This window comes from Mustela lutreola, chromosome 9, assembly GCF_030435805.1.
Source record: "Mustela lutreola isolate mMusLut2 chromosome 9, mMusLut2.pri, whole genome shotgun sequence".
NCBI lineage: Eukaryota > Metazoa > Chordata > Mammalia > Carnivora > Mustelidae > Mustela > Mustela lutreola.
In genome coordinates this window covers 84,676,305-84,696,502 of record NC_081298.1, presented here as the reverse complement: position 1 = coordinate 84,696,502, position 20,198 = coordinate 84,676,305, and the positions used below count along the sequence as shown (strand labels likewise).

The window sequence follows — 20,198 nt, the reverse complement described above, 5'->3', positions numbered from 1 at the left end:
TTCATTGAATTCTTCATTTCTGTCACATTATTTAGCATTAAATGTTGCTCATATAATGACTTTTCCGAGTGGGTTGTAAGAAATTTGAGGGTATTATTTTTCTGAAAGTTCTCATACTATTCACTTACGGGTCTAGTTATTCTAATGTTACAGAAGCTAGAAATGTTCTTTCCATTTTTTGTTGAATTTTGAATACTGTTTATATAGGGACCTAATCTTTTCATGAAGTCTGTAGTTCCTTAAATGTATTGTAATTTTAAGTTAATCCCCTTTTTAAAATGTTTTCACACACAAAAAAATGTTTTCACAAAGTTGAAATTTTTTTTTTATAGATAGATGATTATGAAGAAGAACCAATGTTAAAACCTGGATGTAAAGAGTATTTTTGGTTGTTATGCAAATTAGTTGACAACATACATATAAAGGATGCTAGTCAGGTATGTTCAGAAAATTGTACATTAACTTATCTGATGTTGGATGCGTCATGCACATGTATGTTTATGACTTTATAAAAACCCTTATATTTAAGGGCATTTTTTATTCATTCTATAAGAGTTGAAAATGCCATAATTATTTTACTGTAGTTGGACCTTTTTGTTTGCTCTAAATTCCTTTCTTCTTTTTACTTTGACCTTTGTTGAAATGTCTTCATCTGGTACCTGTAAGTAATTTCCTATTTCTTCTGAGTAAGATTTTTAGAAAAAAATGTTACTTGAAATGTGAAATTTAGACTTTAAATATAAATATACAATGTTCTGTAATAGCATATAGGTTTGGAGTTTTGGATATGTAAAATAAAATTGCAATTCAAATAGAATTTATTTTAAGGTTAAGAAACTTTATTTACTGATCTAATTTTCTTAGACTAAAATATTATCAAATAGTTGTTTAAAATAAGTTAATTTCAAAAACAAACTTGCCACATAGGTTTTTTCTCCTTCACAAATTGAGTAAGCTGAAATGCAACTAAGTGTTTTCAAAAAATGAGAAATACTTTAAGAAGATACATTTAGATATTTAGTAAATATTTTCTCTCTTTTAAATGTTTTTTAATCCAACGGTCCCTGCCTGGCTCAGTCGGTACAGCATGCAGCTCTTGATTTGGGGGTTGTAAATTCAAGCCCCACAATGGGTGCAGAGATTACTTTAAAAGTCTTAAATGTATTTTAATCCAAGTGCATTTTATACACTTACATTTTTGAAATCTTGAAGTATTTGTACTTTTTACTTTTAAGGAACACTGTAAATTGAATTCTTAAGTACTTTTTATTTAAGAAATAATTACAGATATTGAATGTGTTTTAATTTACTTGATTTTCATGAAATATTGGTGTCAGATAAACATTGGTGTCAAATAAACATTTATATATGTATTTTTTTTAACCTTGGGTTACCCATTTAAGGTAGGAATCTAGGGCACCTCGTGGCTCAATGTGTTAAGCCTCTGCCTTCAGCTCAGGTCATGATCCCAGGTTCCTGGGATTGAGTCCTGCATCAGGCTCTCTGCTCAGCGGGGAGCCTGCTTCCCCCTCTCTCTGTGCCTGCTGCTTTGCCCTCTCTCTCTCTCTCTCTCTCTCCCCCTGTCAAATAAATAAATAAGATCTTAAAATAAAATAAAATTAAATTAAAATAAAAAAATAAGGTAGGAATCTAATATTGCTTGCTTGCCAGTCAACAGTATTTTTTCTTAGAGATCGGATTTTCTTTGAGAATCCTCTTAAGTTTTATTTTGTGAAATGTTCATTTGCTCAGTTATAATGAAAATTAAAATTTTCTGGAACCATACCTTTAAATGTGTTTAATTATTCTTTTGAGAGCAAGAGCAGACACACCAGTGAGGTAGGTGCAGGTGGGAAGAGGGGCAGAGGGAGAGGTAGAGAGAGAATGTTAGCAGGCTTCATGTGCAGCATGGGTTAATCTCACAGCCTTGAGATCATGACCTGAGCTAAAACCTGAGAGTCTTAGACTTAATAATCACTGGGCCGGGGGCTCCTAGGTGGCTCAGTTGGTTGAAAGACTGCCTTCAGCTCAGGTCATGATCCTGGAGTCCCGGGGTAGAATCCCGCATCGGGCTCCCTGTTCAGTGGGGAGCCTGCTTCTCCCTCTGACCTTTCCCCTCTCATGCTCTCTCTCTCTCTCATTCTCTCTCTCAAATTAAAATAATAACATCATCATCATAATCATCATCATCCAGTCACCCAGGCATCACCTCTCCTTTAAATTTATTTTTTTAATTAAAAAAATTTTTTAATTATTTAAATTTATTTTTAAAGCCTAGTTTAAAGGTGGGATAAAGACAAATCTTCTTGGTCAATTAACTGGTAATATGAACCATGTCTCAATAAAATTGTTACAGAGAAAATAAACCAGGAAATCTTTATATCTTCTCCGTATATTACTATGACTATTATAATTTATTACTGACATTCCTTGGATTCTTCTTTATTCTTTTTAAAGATTTTATTTACATATTTGAGAAAGAGTCAGCAAACCAGGGGGTGAGGCAGAGGGAGAGGCAGACTCCTTGCTGAGCAGGGAGCCCGATACGATGAGGAGTTCCATGGATCCTAGAAACCTGGGAACATGACCCAAAGGCAGGCACTTAACTAATTGAGCCATCCAGGCAACCCCCCTGGATTCTTTTTTGAAGGACTATCAATGATGAGTTTATAATTATCAAAGAGTAGCTATATTATTTATAATTTAATTAGTATGTTAATGAATTTGGGAAAACCAAATTCTTATTAATTATAAGGGAAGGATGTTTTTTTAGTAATCTCTGGGTACTAAACACAAAAACCTATATTTGAATTTTGTATTTTCTCTTTGTATTAAGACTACACTCCTCGACTTAGATGCTTTGGCACGGCATTTGGCTGACTGTATTCGAAGGTAAAGTTTGATGTGAAATTGGCAATTTTATCATTGAGGAAAGATAAAGGACATAATTATGTGAACTATCTTGTTTTGTGCTCTTTTTTGTAGCAGGGAGATCCTTGATCATCAAGATGGTAATGTAGAAGATGATGGTCTTACAGGACTTCTAAGGCTTGCAACAAGTGTTATTAAACATAAACCACCATTTAAGTTTTCCAGAGAAGGACAGGTAGGTATTAAGACATCCAAATGTCTATATGAAATATGATTGAAATTTTTGTTGTTGTTGCATTGTATGGGATGTATTAAATTTTCTCAAACTTGCAAGCATAAAACTTGCTAGAACTTTATTGATGATAGGAAAAATGAACAGTGAATAAAATGAACCCTAGAAATATTAATGCTAAGCTTATATGCAGAAACAATTTTAATTCCTATGACTTGTACATAGAAAGACAACCTCCTCTACAATTTCTGTAGGGTGGAATATTTTGAATTAGTAATTTACACAGAATTAGTAAGTAGTCCTAGAGGGTCTGATTGGTTTCATGTTTAAGAAAAAGCCCATTTGATGGGGCGCCTGGGTGGCTCAGTGGGTTAAAGCCTCTGCCTTCAGCTCGGGTCATGATCCCAGTGTCCTGGGATCAAACCCTGCATCGGGCTCTCTGCTCGGCCAGGCGGGAGCCTGATTCCTCCTCTCTCTCTGCCTGCCTCTCTACCTACTTGTGATCTGTCTGTCAAATAAATAAAATCTTAAAAAAAAAAAAAGCCCATTTGACATGAAATCTATTGAATATTTGATAACACCTAAGCACTCTGTATCCACAAATGTCTAAAGTGACTCACCCTGCCATTAGCACTTTTGTAATTGCCCGCATTGAGGGAGTTAGTTTTGGTTCGGAGAGTTTTTTTCTTGAGGTCACTAATTTGTGGTAGGAAACACTGGAATAATCAGAAGGATGGAAGGTAATCCTTAAGAGCATAGAGTTGGAGATTCTGGAGATAAACTTAAGGTTTATCTGTGTTAAGGTTTATCGGTCTTGGGGCACCTGGGTGGCTCAGTGGGTTAAAGCTTCTGCCTTCTACTCAGGTCATGATCCTGGGGTCCTGGGATCAAGCCCCTCATTGGGCTCTCTGCTCAGCAGGGAGCCTGCTTCCCTCTCTCTCTCTGCCTGCTTCTCTGCCTACTTGTGATTTCTCTCTCTCTCTCTCTCTGTCAAATAAATAAATAAAATTTAAAAAAAATACATTATAAGGTTTATTGGTCTTAAGTACTTCTTCCCCTATTTGACAAACCCCCGTTTTGTGCTATTTTTTAATGTCCTTTTTAAATTTTCCCTATACTCACTGGGAATAATTTGATTGATTTAGTTTTTTGCTGGATGAAGTATTATGTTACATAAGCCAGTATATAGCTTTTATTCTGAGATATGAATATATTGATTCCTTTGATAACATATTGTAATGTGAAAATCATTTCAAAAAAAGAACTACTTTTTAAATAGTGCCAAGAGAAGATCCCCATATAGTTTGATTTCCCATGCTGCTTGGGTGATGATTGGCCTTGGGTGATGATTGGAGTTTCCATGGATATATTAAATATTCAAGTATATCATTTATATTACATAATAACCATTTTGTGATCTGCTTTTTTTATTTAAAAAAATAAATACATAAAGAGAAACAACTTTTTTATTGACATTTATGTTGTTACTGGTTGTAAAAGAAACAAAACACAACTGCAGGGAACATCATCTTTGTACCCTGTCCCATTATATAACAATCCTATACTTAAAAGTAAATTTTATTGGGGCGCCTCGGTGGCTCAGTGGGTTAAAGCCACTGCCTTTGGCTCAGATCATGATCCCAGAGTCCTGGGATCGAGCCGCACATCGGACTCCTTGCTTGCCCGGGAGCCTGCTTCCCCCTCTCTCTGCCTGCCTCTCTGCCTACTTGTGATCTCTCTCTCTGTGTCAAATAAATAAAATCTTAAAAAAAGTAAATTTGGTTGATTTTTAATCATATTAGTTCACAAAATTATTTTATCTATCCTTTTATTCTCCAGCTGTACTATATTAGAATGTCTCAAATACCTCAGTTTCTCTGATATCCCCACATGTGAAGGGGATATCTAAGACATCCCTTACATGTGAAGTCTTTACCAGTCTCACTTTAGGTTTGGTTTTTTTTTTTTTATAAATGTATACTTCTTTTTACTCATAATCTGTAATGTTTGGGGATACCAAAAGTAATTCTGAGGATGGCTGAATTTAACAAAAAATTTTTAACCTCATCTTAAAAATTCCACTGATCCATCTTGTTCAATGGCAATTTTCAGTAATAGGAACATAAAAACAAACATGCACACAATTGCGCAGTTTTCATAAAGGTCTATTTCATTATTGGTGGGTAGTGCATTTAACAGTTAAGTACATTTAAATAATGTATAGGTGACTGCACTACTGCAGTATTGGTAACTAAATAGATAGCTGGTTCCTAATTGAATTGGTTAAAAAGTGGTTGCCTAAATATTTAAAATACAGCTCTTGTTTCGATCATGCTTTGTTTGAACACCTTCTTGGTGGGGGAAGCCTGCTGGTCACACTGGAAATATATTAAGGACAAATCTTCTGATACCCATTCCCAGAGGTTTCTTTCAGTTAGATTAAGCTTCCAACTCCAGGGCAAGCCCAAGTTTGTGGCCTTCAGCATTATGCTCTTCCTGTCTACCAGAGCAGACAGTGTAAGCCTGACACCAGGCCTCAGAGTCTGAGTGTAGCCCATTCCAATTAAACTAGAATTGTTGACTTTTGCAGAAAGGGAAGCAGTGGGATCCAACTGATACTTGGCTGCAGTGCCAAAGCGAGTGCTGTTGGTACCTGATGTCCAAGCAAGGTTTACTGAATTGTCGAGATCTTCACATGCTTTTTGATAAATTGATCCTCCAAATTCTGTCCCATCATTGACATTAGTGTGTAGTTGGAAGTCCCCAGTCCTGTAGCCCACTGCAAAGTTATCTTGTCAGCTTTGATTTGGCACAGTCTATAAAGTCATCTGATACCCAGCAAGCCAGCCTTCGTAACCAAAGACAGCTGAACCATGGATTGCAGGTCCAGCAAAATCAAAGTCAACATCACAACCAAGGTTTATACACTCCCTCTTATAAGGAGACTTGATTTTACCACTTTTCTTTCCCGTGTTTGATGAGAAGGTGATATCAAATGTCAGTTTCAAACCTTGACAAATCAGGTCTTCAGTTGCGATTTTTGTTCCTAGTGTTATCAGTGTTCCATTTTTCTGTGAAAGTCAGACCATACTCACACCATTTATATTTGGTCTCCAAGGTTCCAGTATTACCGGTTTCTCTATTAGATGAACCAGACGTTGAGAATTCCATACCACTGCATGACTTTGTTTTCACATCCAGTTTCACCAAACCAAAACCAAATCCTTTGTTGAAAATATCTCTGGCAGCTTTGCCCAGGTCAGCATATGAAGGAGGAATACACATTGGCTGCATGCACCTCTGTCCGTAGGTCACCTTGGCGAGGCCACAGGAAGAGATGATCTTGTGGTCCCCTGAGAGGGGCCGCTACTGCCGCTCTGCTCACAGCTGAGGCCGCTGGGCTCGCTCAGCTACCCTGGCTGAAGGGCAAAGTGAAGGAGACTTTTGCTTTAGTTTTATGTCTTTGATTTCTGTTGAAGATGAGTGTCTTTTTATGTATGTATTGGCCATTTGTGAATTTTCTGTTTATAATCAGTGTGTATTTTTTGTCTTTTTCCTTCTCATTTGTAAAAATCTGTATTTGGAAAATATTAAGAAATTTAATATTCTTTCTCTGTCCTCTTTTCCAGAATTCGTTTTTTTTTGCTTATCCATAGTTTTTATGTTTTTTTATTTTTATTTTTTAAAGATTTTATGTATTTATTTGACAGAGATCACAAGTAGCAGAGAGAGAGAGGAAGGAAAGCAGGCTCTCTGCTGATCAGAGAGCCCGATGTGGGGCTCCATCCCAGGACCCTGGGATCATGACCTGAGCTGAAGGCAGAGGCTTTAACCCACTGAGCCACCCAGGTGCCCTACACAGCAGATTTTAAGTAAAAACTCTATTTTTTTTTTCATATACACAGCAGATTTTAAGTAAAAACTATTTAGTAACATTTTATGGAAGGAAATTTGTATCTTCATCAAATGTCCAAAGTCCATCTTACAGTGTTAAAAATAGTTGGCAGTGTATAGCAATAATTTTGTCAAGCTTTCTGTTTACATTTTTTCAGTCTCAGAAATAGAAGGAACTGTATTCTTGATATATTTTTATAGAGTCTGTTTTGCAGTTTGATTGGTAAGAACAGAATGGGTTTTGGATATCTCATTTTTCTCTGAAACTTTATCTTATCCATAGTTCATAGTCTTTGTTATATCTGGGTTGAAGTTTCATCATGGTTGTCACTTTACATGATTATAGAGATTTCCTTCTTGTGAATTTGTGGGAAGGCAAAGTTCATGTTCTCATTGTAAGTCATCCTCCAAGGAGGTGAAGAATTCCCATAGGGGACTTTTTCTTAAAAGACTCAAAGCCTGAAACCAAGGTCAGTGAGAAAGCAGTGATCCCATTTGGCTCTGTGGATACTGGCATGTTTTGTTCACCAGCCTCAACATTGTTGGGGGTCGTCTTTGCATTGCAATTCTGATCACCAAGTAATGTTAACCTTAAAAAATAAAACTGCCAGTTATTTTACCTGCAAAAATGGGTTTATTCGGGAATAGCAGAGATTCGCAACCCAGGACATGCGCTCTTCTGCAGACCCATAGGCAAGTCCAAATATACCTTAAGTTTTGCCAGAGAAGTACGAAATACTAAAATGAAATTTAGTTGAAAATGTATTAACAAGAATGATGGGCCTTTTAGAATTCATATAGTTACAGGTGGATATTACTTGTTAGTAAGGTCGAATATGTGTTCATTAATTCTTTTCCTACTTTATATTTTTATAGATGTGGATTCTGGGAAATCTTATGTACATAATGGAAATGTAAACTTTGTTCACATGTTTACAGTGGAAATGGAAGTTTATTTTAACAATGTTATTTAATGTGAATTTCTTCTGAATTACATGTTAAAAATCACTGATTTATTTTCAGAAACTATTTTTAGTATTCTCAGAGGTTTGAGGTTCTTCTTTCTGTGAAATATACTAAAATGGTTTTACCATTATTTATCAAATGGACATATTGTGGTGTACCTGAGTGTTTCAGCTGTTGAGCGTCTGACATTTGGTTTCTGCTCAGGTCTTGATCTCAGGGTCGTGAGATTGAGCCCTGTATCATACTCTGTGCTCAGTGGGAAGTTTGCTTGAGATTCTCAAATCTTTTAAAAAATGGACATATTAATATACAGGTTGTCCTTTTACTTTAGAGATACCTGCTTTTCTGGTAAACTTAGTAAGGAAAATAAAAATATTGTTCATTTCATTTTGCTTTTACCAACCTTTATTTATGATAAAGTGTTTTTATCTTATAATAGGTTTTAAATATATTTTATCAAAGCTTTGGAGCTATGGAAACTTAGCTCATTCAATTTCTGTATCTAAAATAATGGGCAAAGATAGTTCATTTTAGTTTTTATTTTTCTAGAGTGGGGGAGGGGCAGAAGTCAAGGGAGAGTTAGAATCTTAACCAGGCCTCACATTAACCAGGTACTCCCAAGATACTTCATTTTAAACTAGTTATTAGCCAATTCCTTTTTTTTTCTTTTTTTTAGTTTTACTTTATTTTCTAATTGAAGTAAATGCGTTATCTTTTATCTCCAGTGCACATTATCTAATCTCTGCGTTCTCAGAAAGGCAAGAAAGACTTACCAGTCTGTTGGCTATATGAAGTAGACTGTTCACTTTCCATATTTCTTAGCCAAACTTACTTTTCATTGCAAAGTCAGGACTTTGTACTTTCTTTGACAATAATGAGGTTTACTAATGGAAAAATATTTCAAATTGTCCTTCATTTGGTACCTGTGTCAGAGGTTTCTTTCTTTCTTTCTTTCTTTTTTTTTTAAAGATTTTATTTATTTATTTGACAGAGAGAGATCACAAGTAGGCAGAGAGAGAGAGAGAGGAGGAAGCAGGCTCCCTGCTGAGCACAGAGCCCGATTCGGGACTCGATCCCAGGACCCTGAGATCATGACCTGAGCCGAAGGAAGCGTATTAACCCACTGAGCCACCCAGGCACCCCTGTGTCAGAGGTTTCTAAGACCATCCCCAGGTTCAGTGATTCACTAGAAGGAACTCAAAAGGACTCAGCATATAGTTGTACTAGTGGCTAAGATTTGTTACAGCAAAAGAATACAAATGAAATCAGAGACCGGAAAAAGATAGCACCCAGCCAAATCTGGTGGAAACTAGGTACATACTTGTAAGATTTCTCTTCTATTGGAATTGCACAGGATGTGCTTAATTTCAATTCCCAGCGATGAGTGTGACAGCGTGTGAGGTGTGGTCTGTTGGGGAACTCTGTTGAGCCTCAAGTCCGGGATTTAGGTGGGGTGAAGTGGGGGTTGTCATTTATAGTACCTGTGTAACTGACCACAGTGTCTGCAATTCCAGACTCCCAGATGGAAAGCAGATATTCAGCATAAATCAAATACAAAAGACATAGTGAGCCACTTCTGTTAGAAGAAGTTTTTATATCAGAGGAACAAACTCTTTACTGTTCAAATTTTCACATGACAGCCAGGGGCCAGCCTTACAATCCAGCCATTCTAAGGATAAGAATGTAACTATATTACCTCTTTCTGCACAGTATACCAGAATTCTGGTTTTATACCCAGATATAGTTATATAGTTAATATAGTTACCTTTAAGAAGGTAACTATATTACCTCTTTCTGCACAGTATACCAGAATTCTGGTTTTATACCCAGAACAATGTACTGTGGTAGTATTTGAGGTGTGTGAGAAATAACTCTCTTTGGTAAAGTAACAAAGGACCAATTAAAAAGAACAAATGGGAAAGGTGACCGTTTCTCAGGCAGATCAAATTTAGAGAAAAAATACATCTAGGATGGTAAAACCTTGCGTTTGAAAAAACCTTCAGTTTGAACTTCACTGGGATAGAAATCAAGAGCTTGGTGTCTGAAATCCTGGCTCTGGCTTCTTCCAACTCTGACTCCAGGCAACGTTCTTAGCCTTTTTTGTTTTCTTGTATGGGGGCCTTTGAGTAGTATCTGGCACTGTAACTGTTTATTACGAGTAAGTCCGTGCTTTTGATGCTGCTGCCGCTGCTGTTAATGTTATGAGTGAAATAAGAGGAAACGGAAATAAATGGCAAAGGTAATCTAAATAGGAGTCCTTAACAAAAACTTTTGGTCACTTAATGGAGTGGAAGATAATAGGGATGGGAATCTAAGAATGAGCCTATTGGCTACCAAGAGGTAAGGAAGAGTAAAGTTGATCCCTACCCATTCTGTTTTCTTTAAGAGACAGACTTTCAGATGAGGGTATATGATGCTGCTCTAAGTTTTTAAATAGCCTTTTAGTAAATTGTAGATTGGCATATAGTCTAGTTCACCCTATATAAGGTATTCATTATATTTAGAATATAACTAACGTGTAATCTTAGATAATATACTTGGCCTTTCTCTTTTTTCCAGGAATTTTTAAGAGATATCTTCAATCTCCTGTTTTTGTTGCCTAGTCTGAAAGACAGACAACAGCCAAAGTGCAAATCACATTCTTCAAGAGCTGCTGCTTATGATTTGTTAGTAGAGATGGTAAAGGGATCTGTTGAGAACTACAGGCTAATACACAACTGGGTTATGGCACAACACATGCAGTGTAAGCGTTTTTTTCCTTTTAATCTTTCTCAATCTTATGAACAGAAAAAAGATTTTGGAAGCCATGGCCATAGAAAGAATCACTCTTCATACACTTTTAACATTATAAGCTATTGTTGCTACATTGTCAAAAGAGTAGACGTTGATTTGTTTAAAAAAAAAAATAGGTGTAAAGGACTATAGGTATCTGAAATATTTTGGAGTTTTTTGTTAAGTCATTTAGTGCCAAGTAAAATTAAATATTGGCAGTCGAATTTTTAGAGAATGAATTGGTTTTTCTGTGTGTTCTTACTAATTTTATTTCTTTTTTGAGTATTATTGGCATGCAGTGTTATATTAGTTTTAGTTATCATATATAATGTTTTATGTTTATTAACTAAAGTAAAGGAGAGTCGTGGCTGTTAGTAAAAGCAAAATACATTATGTTTAATAGTTTGTATGGGGGGGGCATCTTTTCCTCCCTCTTTTTTCAGCAGCTCATGCACCTTATAAATGGGACTACTGGCCCCATGAGGATGTTCGTGCAGAGTGTAGATTTGTTGGCCTAACTAACCTTGGAGCTACTTGTTACTTGGCTTCTACTATTCAGCAACTTTATATGATACCTGAGGCAAGACAGGCTGTCTTCACTGCTAAGGTACAGTTTTCCTCACTTCAGTATTAAAACTGTTAAAGTTTTTAAATTTCGGTAATAAATCTACTTCAATTTGGTAAAACATTGAGAAAATAATTTATGAATTAAAAATGACAGTATTTGATTACATAACTAGTATGTGATCTTATTTTTAGCTCATGTATATCTTGGTTATTTTTCTATTTCAACAGGTTACTCTTAATATGCTAGTATAATTTCTTTATTCCTCCAAAGAAAACACAGTTGTGGATTGTATACACTTAGTGTATACAATGAACATGGTATTCTCAGTAAAAGTAAATACAAATTTTCTTTACATACAACATAAGCAAAGCCTAAAACAAAGTAAGGGAATGTACCAGAATCACTTAATTTGTTTTATTTTTATCCCAAAGTAAATTTTACTGTGGGCCTAGTTTATCTGGGTTCAAATGTATGTTTCCTGTTATTTTTCTTAGCTTGTTATTTCTAGTTTTCACCCTTTTAAACAATGAACTGTTGTTTAGTTTACCTTCTGCTCTGCTTTTATAATTTCTTGGCAAATGTACTTCATGCTTCTACTTGGGTTTTTGTTTTCTTCCATCATGTCATCTTAATTTCCTGACATTCCCCTCCTTAAGAAAATATTGCAATTCTTTATGTACTTTCAGTGAATCCTTAATATGTTTAAGTTAGGCTTCAAAGTCTCCAAGTTACAGTATAGTCAAGTGGGTTTTTTTTTAAATGTTATATTAATGATTTTATCTTCTGAAACTGATTATGCTTAGAAATAGTTGAATAACTGATTCATTTAGCATATGGAAATTTTTGTCACTAAATTTGTGGCCCTGTCTGCTTAATTTTTTCTTATCATAATCATAATTTTTATTATAGCATCTTAGATTGTCTTTTTTTTTCTTTTTTTTAACTGACATACAATGTATTCCTTGTTTCAGCAATACAGGTCTGTGATTCATCAGTCTTACACAATTCACAGTGCTCACCATAGCATATACCCACCCCAGTGTCCATCACTCAATGACCCCATCCCTCCCATCCCCCTCTACAGCCTCTTGTTTCCTGAAATTAGTCTCTTATGGTCTGTCTCCCTCTCTGGTTTCATCTTGTTTCATTTTCTCCTCCACTCCCCTATGATCCTCTGTCTTGTTCTCAAATTCCTCATATCAGTGAGATCATATGATAATTGTCTTTCTCTGATTAACTTATTTCACTTAGCATGGTACCCTCTGGTTCCATCCATGTTGTTGCAAATGGCAAGATTTCAGGTTTTTTGATGGCTACTTAATATTCCATAGTGTGTGTGTGTGTGTGGTGTGTGTGTGTACACATATTACATCTTCTTTATCCATTCATCTGTTGATGGACATCTAGGCTCTTTCCATACTATCTGTTTAATTTTTATGGAACCAGTAATGAGTGAAGAGGCATAATTTCAGTGATTTTTTTCCCCCTGCCTGTTAACCTCGCCATACTTCATGATTTCTCTTCTAAATGTTAATAATCACTGTTTAGCCATTAGCACTTTCAGGAATTAAAATGTAGCACCAGAAACAACAATCAGATGTGTTAATTGGGAGTAGGTCTCATAAATGGTGGTTTTGTTTAAAAATAAATTTTGGGGGTGCCTGGGTGGCTCAGTGGGTTAAAGCCTCTGACTTCGGCTCAGGTCATAAACCCAGGATCCTGGGATTGAGCCCCACATCGGGCTCTCTGCTCAGCAGGGAACCTGCTTTTCTTCCTCTCTCTCTGCCTGCCTCTCTGCCTACTTTTGATCTCTGTCTGTCAAATAAATAAATAAAATCTTTTAAAAAAAAATCTAAATTTTGACTCGTCTCTACATAAAAAATTCTTAACAGAATAGAATTTGACATAACTTGGGAAAGTACTGTAGTCATATGTGCCCTTGATTATTTATGTGAATGTATTAGTTATTTTTATTTCCTTTTCTGATGTTCACAGCAAGAGTAAAGCTACATGTATTTTAATTGTGGCAAAATACACCCAACTAAAATCTACCATCATAACTGTGTTTAAGTGTGCAGTTCTGTGGTAGTAGTACATTGAGATTATATTACCACCATCAACCTCAAAAATTTTTTCACTTCCACCAGCTAAAACTCTGTACCCACTAAATTCCTCCTATTCTCCATTCCCCCAAACCTCATGCAACTACTATTCTATTACCTGTCTCTATGAATTTGACTATTCTAGATACCTCACTTAAGTGGAGGAGTGCTACAGTCTTAGCGTAGTGTCTTCAAGTTTCATCCATGTTGTAGCATGTATCAGAATTTCCTTCCTTTGTTAGGTTGAATAATAGTCAGTTGTTTGTACCACATTTTGTTAATCCGTTCACCTGTCAGTGGACACTTCTGGGTTGCTTGTATCTTTTTGCTGTTGTAAATAATGTTTCCATGAACATGAGTATTCAAATATCCATTTGAGTCCCTGTTTTCACTTCTTTTGTGTATATACCCGGAAGTGGAATTTCTGGATCATACTGGAATTCTATGTTTAGTTTTTTGAGGCATCGCTGTGCTGGTTTTCCATAGTGGTTGTGCCATTTTACATTCCTGCCAGCAATGCACAAAAGTGCCAATTTATTCACACCCCTGCTGGCACTTGTTTTCTGGTTTTTGACAATAGCCATCTTAATGGGTGTAAATATGTATTCCTTTAAGTAGTAAATACATATGTAAAGTATATATTTAGAAATTCTGCATTGAGTAAAATAAAACATTCTTGCTTTTTCTTAATTTAGAAGACTTCAGTTACTTCTGTTCTTCAGCCAACTAATACTTCTTCTCCAGCAATGAAGATATAAAGCCAAGTCTTTATTCATGACTGTTGTATTATGTATACAGTTTGCATGTATCATGTATCATCACCGCTCTTTCACACATTGGAAAATGTTTTGTGTGACTTCTACCCTAACCACATAGAGTATTAAGCCTCCTGTATGTCAGTTATAGTTGTTTTGTCAGTTTTGTTGATTCCTTTTATTCAGTTCCTTTTGTACTTAGTATATAATTTTGTAGTAATTACATGTCGAGTAGAATCCTTTTCAATGTATTTATGTCCTCAGTTTGGTTATAAGCTCCAAAATAGCAGAACCACATTACTGAACACTCTCCACAAGACTGACGCAAATAACTAGTGTATACTTCCGGCATATAGAAAGCTTATTATTCCACAAGACATCAGAGCTTCTTCAAAATTTTGACAGGTAGTTTGTAGTGAGGATAATATTTCATAGTGTTTTTGGTTTTTTTTTTGTGTGTGTGTGTGTGTGTTTTTTTTTAGTATTTGGATGAATTAAAGTGTATCTAATAAGTGCCTATAAGGCTATTGTTTAGGACTACATCTCTAGTGAATGAATCTACCAGATAACTGAATTTCAGTTAATGATATTTGAATACATGGAAGGTTTTCAAGCATGTTGGCCAGTAATTTTTCTGCAGTTTTAAAGATTCACTGTTGTAGAAAAAATAAAGATAAGACTAGATGATGGAAAGATGTCATTTATTATTATAAAACATTTTTTTTAAATGTATGGATTTATTTGTAGAAAATAGCTTTGTTGCATACCTATGATGTTTTCTGTTCCTGCACAGTTAGAACTCGTGAAAACAGCATTGTACCAAATGAGTGTTGATCTGGAAAGCAATATTTTTTTAAAGATGTCTTTATTCAGTTTTCTTACATAATAGTGATGGTTACATTTATATAATGAATAAAATAACTCTTTAAATGCTAAATTGCTAAATAAAGAATAAACTTTTCTTACATAGAGCTAAAAGGATGAAAACAGATATACTATTAAACACATTGTAATACTTTCTTTGCTAGACTAATTTGCTACCAAATCAAAATTTTTCTTTTGATTTCCAGTATTCAGAAGATATGAAGCACAAGACCACTCTTCTGGAGCTTCAAAAAATGTTTACATATTTAATGGTATGTTTGAGAACCGTATATGGAAAACTAATTAGATATAACCTATATAAGTTGAAAAAATTAAGTGAAGTTCATTTGTATTGGATTTGTCCTGCTGTGTACTCTTATTTTTCAAATTGAATTTTTTAGTTTTTGGTGTTCTTAGTAAAAGTGGCTTTTATCAGTTGCATGTCACTCATCTGCATGATGACTATTAATTTGTCCTTTAAAGAATTCTTTGTATATGGTCCTTTTCCCATCCCAGGGCCACCCACTCCCCCACCCCTGAGTATTCTGGTTGATTTCTCTTTGTCCCTTTTAATTCTCACCCCTCAAACTGTAAAAGCAATCAATCTTAAAAAATTAGCAAATCTTACAATATTATCTCTCTGCTTAAAACTCTTCAGTAATTTTTTATTATGAAAAGAATAGTATTCAGGTTCATCAGCACATGTCTTCTGATTTTGACCCTTCCTTTTTTTTTTTTTTAATTAAATTTAATTTTTTTTTCAGTGTTCCAGCATTCATTGTTTATGCACCACACCCAGTGGTGCTCCATGCGATACGTGCCCTCCATAATACCCACCAGCAGGCTCACCTAAGCCCCGATTCTCCTCCCTTCCATAACCCTCAGTTTATTACTTAGAGTCCACAGTCCTTTTAACCTCCTCCTCTCTTTATCTCTTTCTCTCTCTCTTTTTTTAAGTATTTGCAGTGTCTAATTTGGGGCTCAAACCCACAACCCTGAGATCAAGAGTCACATGCTGTACTGACTGAGCCAGCCAGGCACCCCTTCAGCTTCCTATATCCCGCGAAATCCTATAGCAATTGTCAGTCCTTGGAAGCCCATCACCCTGTTCCTTCATCACTTTTGTGGCTGTTTATGCTGCTGCTTCTGCCTGCAGCACTCTTTCCTTAGCACTTTTCTCCCTTTTCTTCTTATTGTCTTCTTTCTGGAAGCAGCTTATTTTCAGCTCCTCTAAGAAAACTATGATTCTACAGCTCTGTCTCCTATCTTCCACCGGTAGTGAAAGTTACTCATGTGTTAGAATCCTGAGGACAGAAATTATATCATATTTATTCCTATATTTTCCAGCCTCTGACATTTACTAAATGGTCAGTAAATGAAATTTTAACAAAATTTAAAAATTTAATAGTCATTCTTGGATTATAATTTTTTTTGGATGGTGAGAAGGAAAGAGAATCTTGATAAAGCTCCATGGGTCTCAATTTGAAAACCATGAGATCGTGACCAGAACCAAAATCAAGAGTCAGATGCTGAACCGACTGAGCCACTCAGGCACCCTGATCCCACTTTCAATCTCCCTTTAACAGTCGGAGCATGCCATCTCAACTGACAAAACAGAAGTGTTTTAAACTGCTCTTTTTTTTTTTCTTCTTTAAGATACTATTTTTGAGAGTGTGCGAGAGCACGAGTTGGTGGTGGGGAGGCATGGGTAGAGGGAGAAGCATACTACCCACTGAGCAGGGAGCCTGATGCAGGACTCAATCCCAGGACTCTGGGATCATGACCTGAGCAAAAGGCAGATGCTTAACTGACTGAGCCACTCAGGGAGCCTTAAACTACTCTTGTATGAACTACTGAAGTTCATGGGTGCCTGGGTGGCTCAGTCAGTTAAGCATCTGCTTTCAACTCAGTTCGTGATCCTGGATTCCTGGGGTAAAATACCAGTGGAGAGTCTGCTTCACCCTCTCCCTCTGATCCTCTCTGCCTACTCATGCTCTCGCTTGTGCATTCTCTTTCTCAAATGAATAAATAAAAAAATTTAAAACAAAGACTGCTGAAGTCCAGTGTGTAGTAAAACTTAGGTAGCCTGCAAAATTTTTCTTTTTTGTTTCATAATACAAATCTGCATCCTTTGAGTCCCACATTCCTTCCTAGAAATTATTAGAAATTATTAGACTTAAAAAAATACAAATTTCATAACAGTAACTTAAGCATCTTCAGGCACCAAGACTATTACATTGAAAATTTAATTTATTTTAAATTAAGCAGAATAAGTCAGAGAAAGAGAATTATCATATGATCTCTCCGATATGTGGAATTTAAGAAACAAGACAGAAGATCATAGGGGAAGAGGACAAAAATTGAAGCAAGACGAAACCAGAGAGGGAGACAAATCATAACAGACTCTTAATCATAGGAAACAAATTTGAGGGTTGCTGGAGGGAGCGGGGAGTAAGGATGGGGTAACTGGATGATGGTGAGTGGGGAAGGGTATGTGTTATAATGAGCACTAAGTATTATGTAAGACTGATGAATCACAGACCTGTACCCCTGAAACAAATAATACATTGTATGTTAATTACGGAATTTAATAAAAAAAAAAAAACCTGAAAATAAAACAGTGAAATTGAAGAAAGCAGTTCTATTATAGATATACTCCCTGTTTTGTTGTTCTGTTATTTATTCAAGAATCTTGTGATAGTGTTCTTTTTTTGGGATATATATTTGATTGTTTAATGATCCACCCCAACCCCTTTTCCTTGCAGGAGAGTGAATGCAAAGCATATAATCCTAGACCGTTTTGTAAAACATACACTATGGATAAGCAGCCTCTGAATACTGGGGAGCAGAAAGATATGACAGAATTTTTTACTGATCTCATTACTAAGATTGAAGAAATGTCTCCAGAACTGGTTAGTACCAGAATGCTGATGTTTTTTTGAAATCTGTACAGATGTCCCAATTTTAATTACTCACTTTTGTTTGTTTTTAAAGAAAAATACCGTCAAAAGTTTGTTTGGAGGTGTAATTACAAACAATGTTGTGTCCTTGGTAAGTATTGGCACCTATTTACTTTTTTGAAATCTTAATGTAATGTTTTAGCTTATTAAAATAAATTACTTACATTTGGCTTTTGATTGTCCAGGATTGTGAACACGTTAGTCAGACTGCTGAAGAGTTTTATACTGTGAGGTGCCAAGTGGCTGATATGAAGAACATTTATGTGAGTAATATTTTATATATTATTAGACTTTTTCTGCTTTTAATTACTTGAATACAACAGGTTTATATTTGTCATCTTGATAGAAAATTAACTTTCATGTTTTTATTTATTTCCTTCTTCTGTGCAAATCAAATAAGAATTAAAGATAGACCACAGAGCTGATTTTTTTCCCCAAAGTTGAAATAGTTCTGCTTTTGAAAAATTAGTAAGATTCATAGACCATCTTGTCAATTTAAGGGAAAAAATTTTTTTTGCTAAAATTTAGATTTTATTTTTATTAAAAAAGTTTGTTTTCCTCAGCATTTTGCCCAAATGATAATTACTACTTTTTGTAATTTTGTGTACTATAAACAGTAATATGGAACTTTATAATCTGATTTAATACAGGAATCTCTTGATGAAGTTACTATTAAAGATACTTTAGAAGGTGACAACATGTATACTTGTTCTCATTGTGGGAAGAAAGTGCGAGCTGAAAAAAGGTATGCTTTTTGAAATGTAATGTTTATCATTTTGATATCAAATGGAAGTAAAACACTTTAAATGGTAAATTCATGTTAAACTTTCATGAAAATTATGTAATTAAGGTCAGCTGCTTGGGGTTTATACTTTTTTTTTTTTTTAAATTTTGAGGGGGAGAGAGTACAAATAGGGGAAGGGACAGAGGCAGAGGGAGAAAGAGGGAATCTTAAGCAGGCTCCATGCTGAGCACAGAGCCTGATGCATGGGGCTTGATCCCAGAGCCATGAGATCATGACCTGAGTCGAAATTAAGAGTCAGATGCTTTACCTGCTGAATCACCCAAGTGCCCATCAAGCTTATTCTTATATGGCAACTTTTCATTCAGTTATCCAATTGAATATTCAGTCATTCAGTTATTATACTTTGAGGCACCTTTACATTTTTCCAAATTTTTTGTATCCTTTTAATTAAATATTTACCAAGGTCTGAGTCTGTTAGCCCTTTGCTGTATACTCAGTGAATCATGGTAAAGAGTATCCTCATGAACTGAAGAGATTCTCCTCTGATTCTCTGAAGTGAGAGATGTTTTTCTTAAGAAGCAACCATAGGGGCGCCTGGGTGGCTCAGTGGGTTAAAGCCTCTGCCTTCAGCTCAGGTCATGATCCCAGGGTCCTGGGATCGAGACCCCACATCAGGCTCTCTGCTTGGCAGGAAGCCTGCTTCCTCCTCCCTCTCTGCCTGCCTCTCTGCCTACTTGTGATCTCTCTCACATAAATAAAATTAAAAAAAAAAAAACAAACCATAAGTTGGCCATTTAGGACAGGGTAATTGGGTAAAGAGATTTCAATTCTACAAGTGAACATTGAATGATAAGTAGAAATTGGATTGAGGGAGCATCAATTGCAATTATTAGGAACAAAGGCAGAGAAATAGAAATGACCTTGTATGTGCAAGAAGACTGGCATTAGGCTAGTCTGCCTCAAGGAGAGGATTTGCATTGACCAGTAATAGAAAATATGATTGGTATTCAATGATATAAAATGATTAACTTCTAGATTTTGAGATTATTTGCATAATTTGTTGGCACCATTTGAACATCTGTCTGAGAGAGAACATAACTATTGTAAAGGGTGACTATTAGACCTAAGCCAGTGTAAAAGTGCAGAGGAAAAAGTGACAGAATTGAAGCTAGGAAAGAAAGAAAATCATGATAGGATGGTAATCTAGAAACTGGGGAAGAGAATCTCCCGAAGAAGGTATTCAGTTGACATATTCCATAAAGAAGAAGGGGGGAAATTACAGCTGAGTAGAAGCATTGGGTTTTGTAGAAAGATGTTTAGTGGGAGGCAGTAAAGTTTGGCAGTAAACAAGGAAAATGGAATCTGGAAAGGGCTTGGGGAACAAACACGACTTTTTCTAGACCGATCTGAGCATGTTGGAAGGCAGAGAATGAAAAGCCATCTCTTAAAATTGCTTAGTTGGAGATTTT

The 20,198-nt window shown here is 35.7% G+C and overlaps 1 protein-coding gene and 1 pseudogene across 5 annotated transcripts in view; one reads left to right on the top strand and one right to left on the bottom strand.

Moving 5' to 3' along the window:
* The window catches only part of USP34 (ubiquitin specific peptidase 34), a 249,299-nt gene that overhangs the window by 171,453 nt on the left and 57,648 nt on the right, over nt 1-20,198 (top strand). For all 5 annotated transcript variants that reach the window (XR_009357235.1, XM_059187767.1, XM_059187768.1 and 2 more), the window contains 10 exons: nt 333-437; nt 2,837-2,892; nt 2,986-3,106; nt 10,523-10,706; nt 11,182-11,342; nt 15,231-15,296; nt 17,790-17,936; nt 18,019-18,075; nt 18,170-18,247; nt 18,635-18,729. Coding sequence is in view for 4 of the 5 variants with exons in the window: in XM_059187767.1 (XP_059043750.1) it covers nt 333-437; nt 2,837-2,892; nt 2,986-3,106; nt 10,523-10,706; nt 11,182-11,342; nt 15,231-15,296; nt 17,790-17,936; nt 18,019-18,075; nt 18,170-18,247; nt 18,635-18,729 (1,070 nt within the window). In the remaining variant the exon portion in view is untranslated. The remainder of the gene's footprint in view (nt 1-332; nt 438-2,836; nt 2,893-2,985; nt 3,107-10,522; nt 10,707-11,181; nt 11,343-15,230; nt 15,297-17,789; nt 17,937-18,018; nt 18,076-18,169; nt 18,248-18,634; nt 18,730-20,198) is intronic.
* LOC131840172 (voltage-dependent anion-selective channel protein 2-like) lies at nt 5,468-6,465 on the bottom strand (annotated as a pseudogene).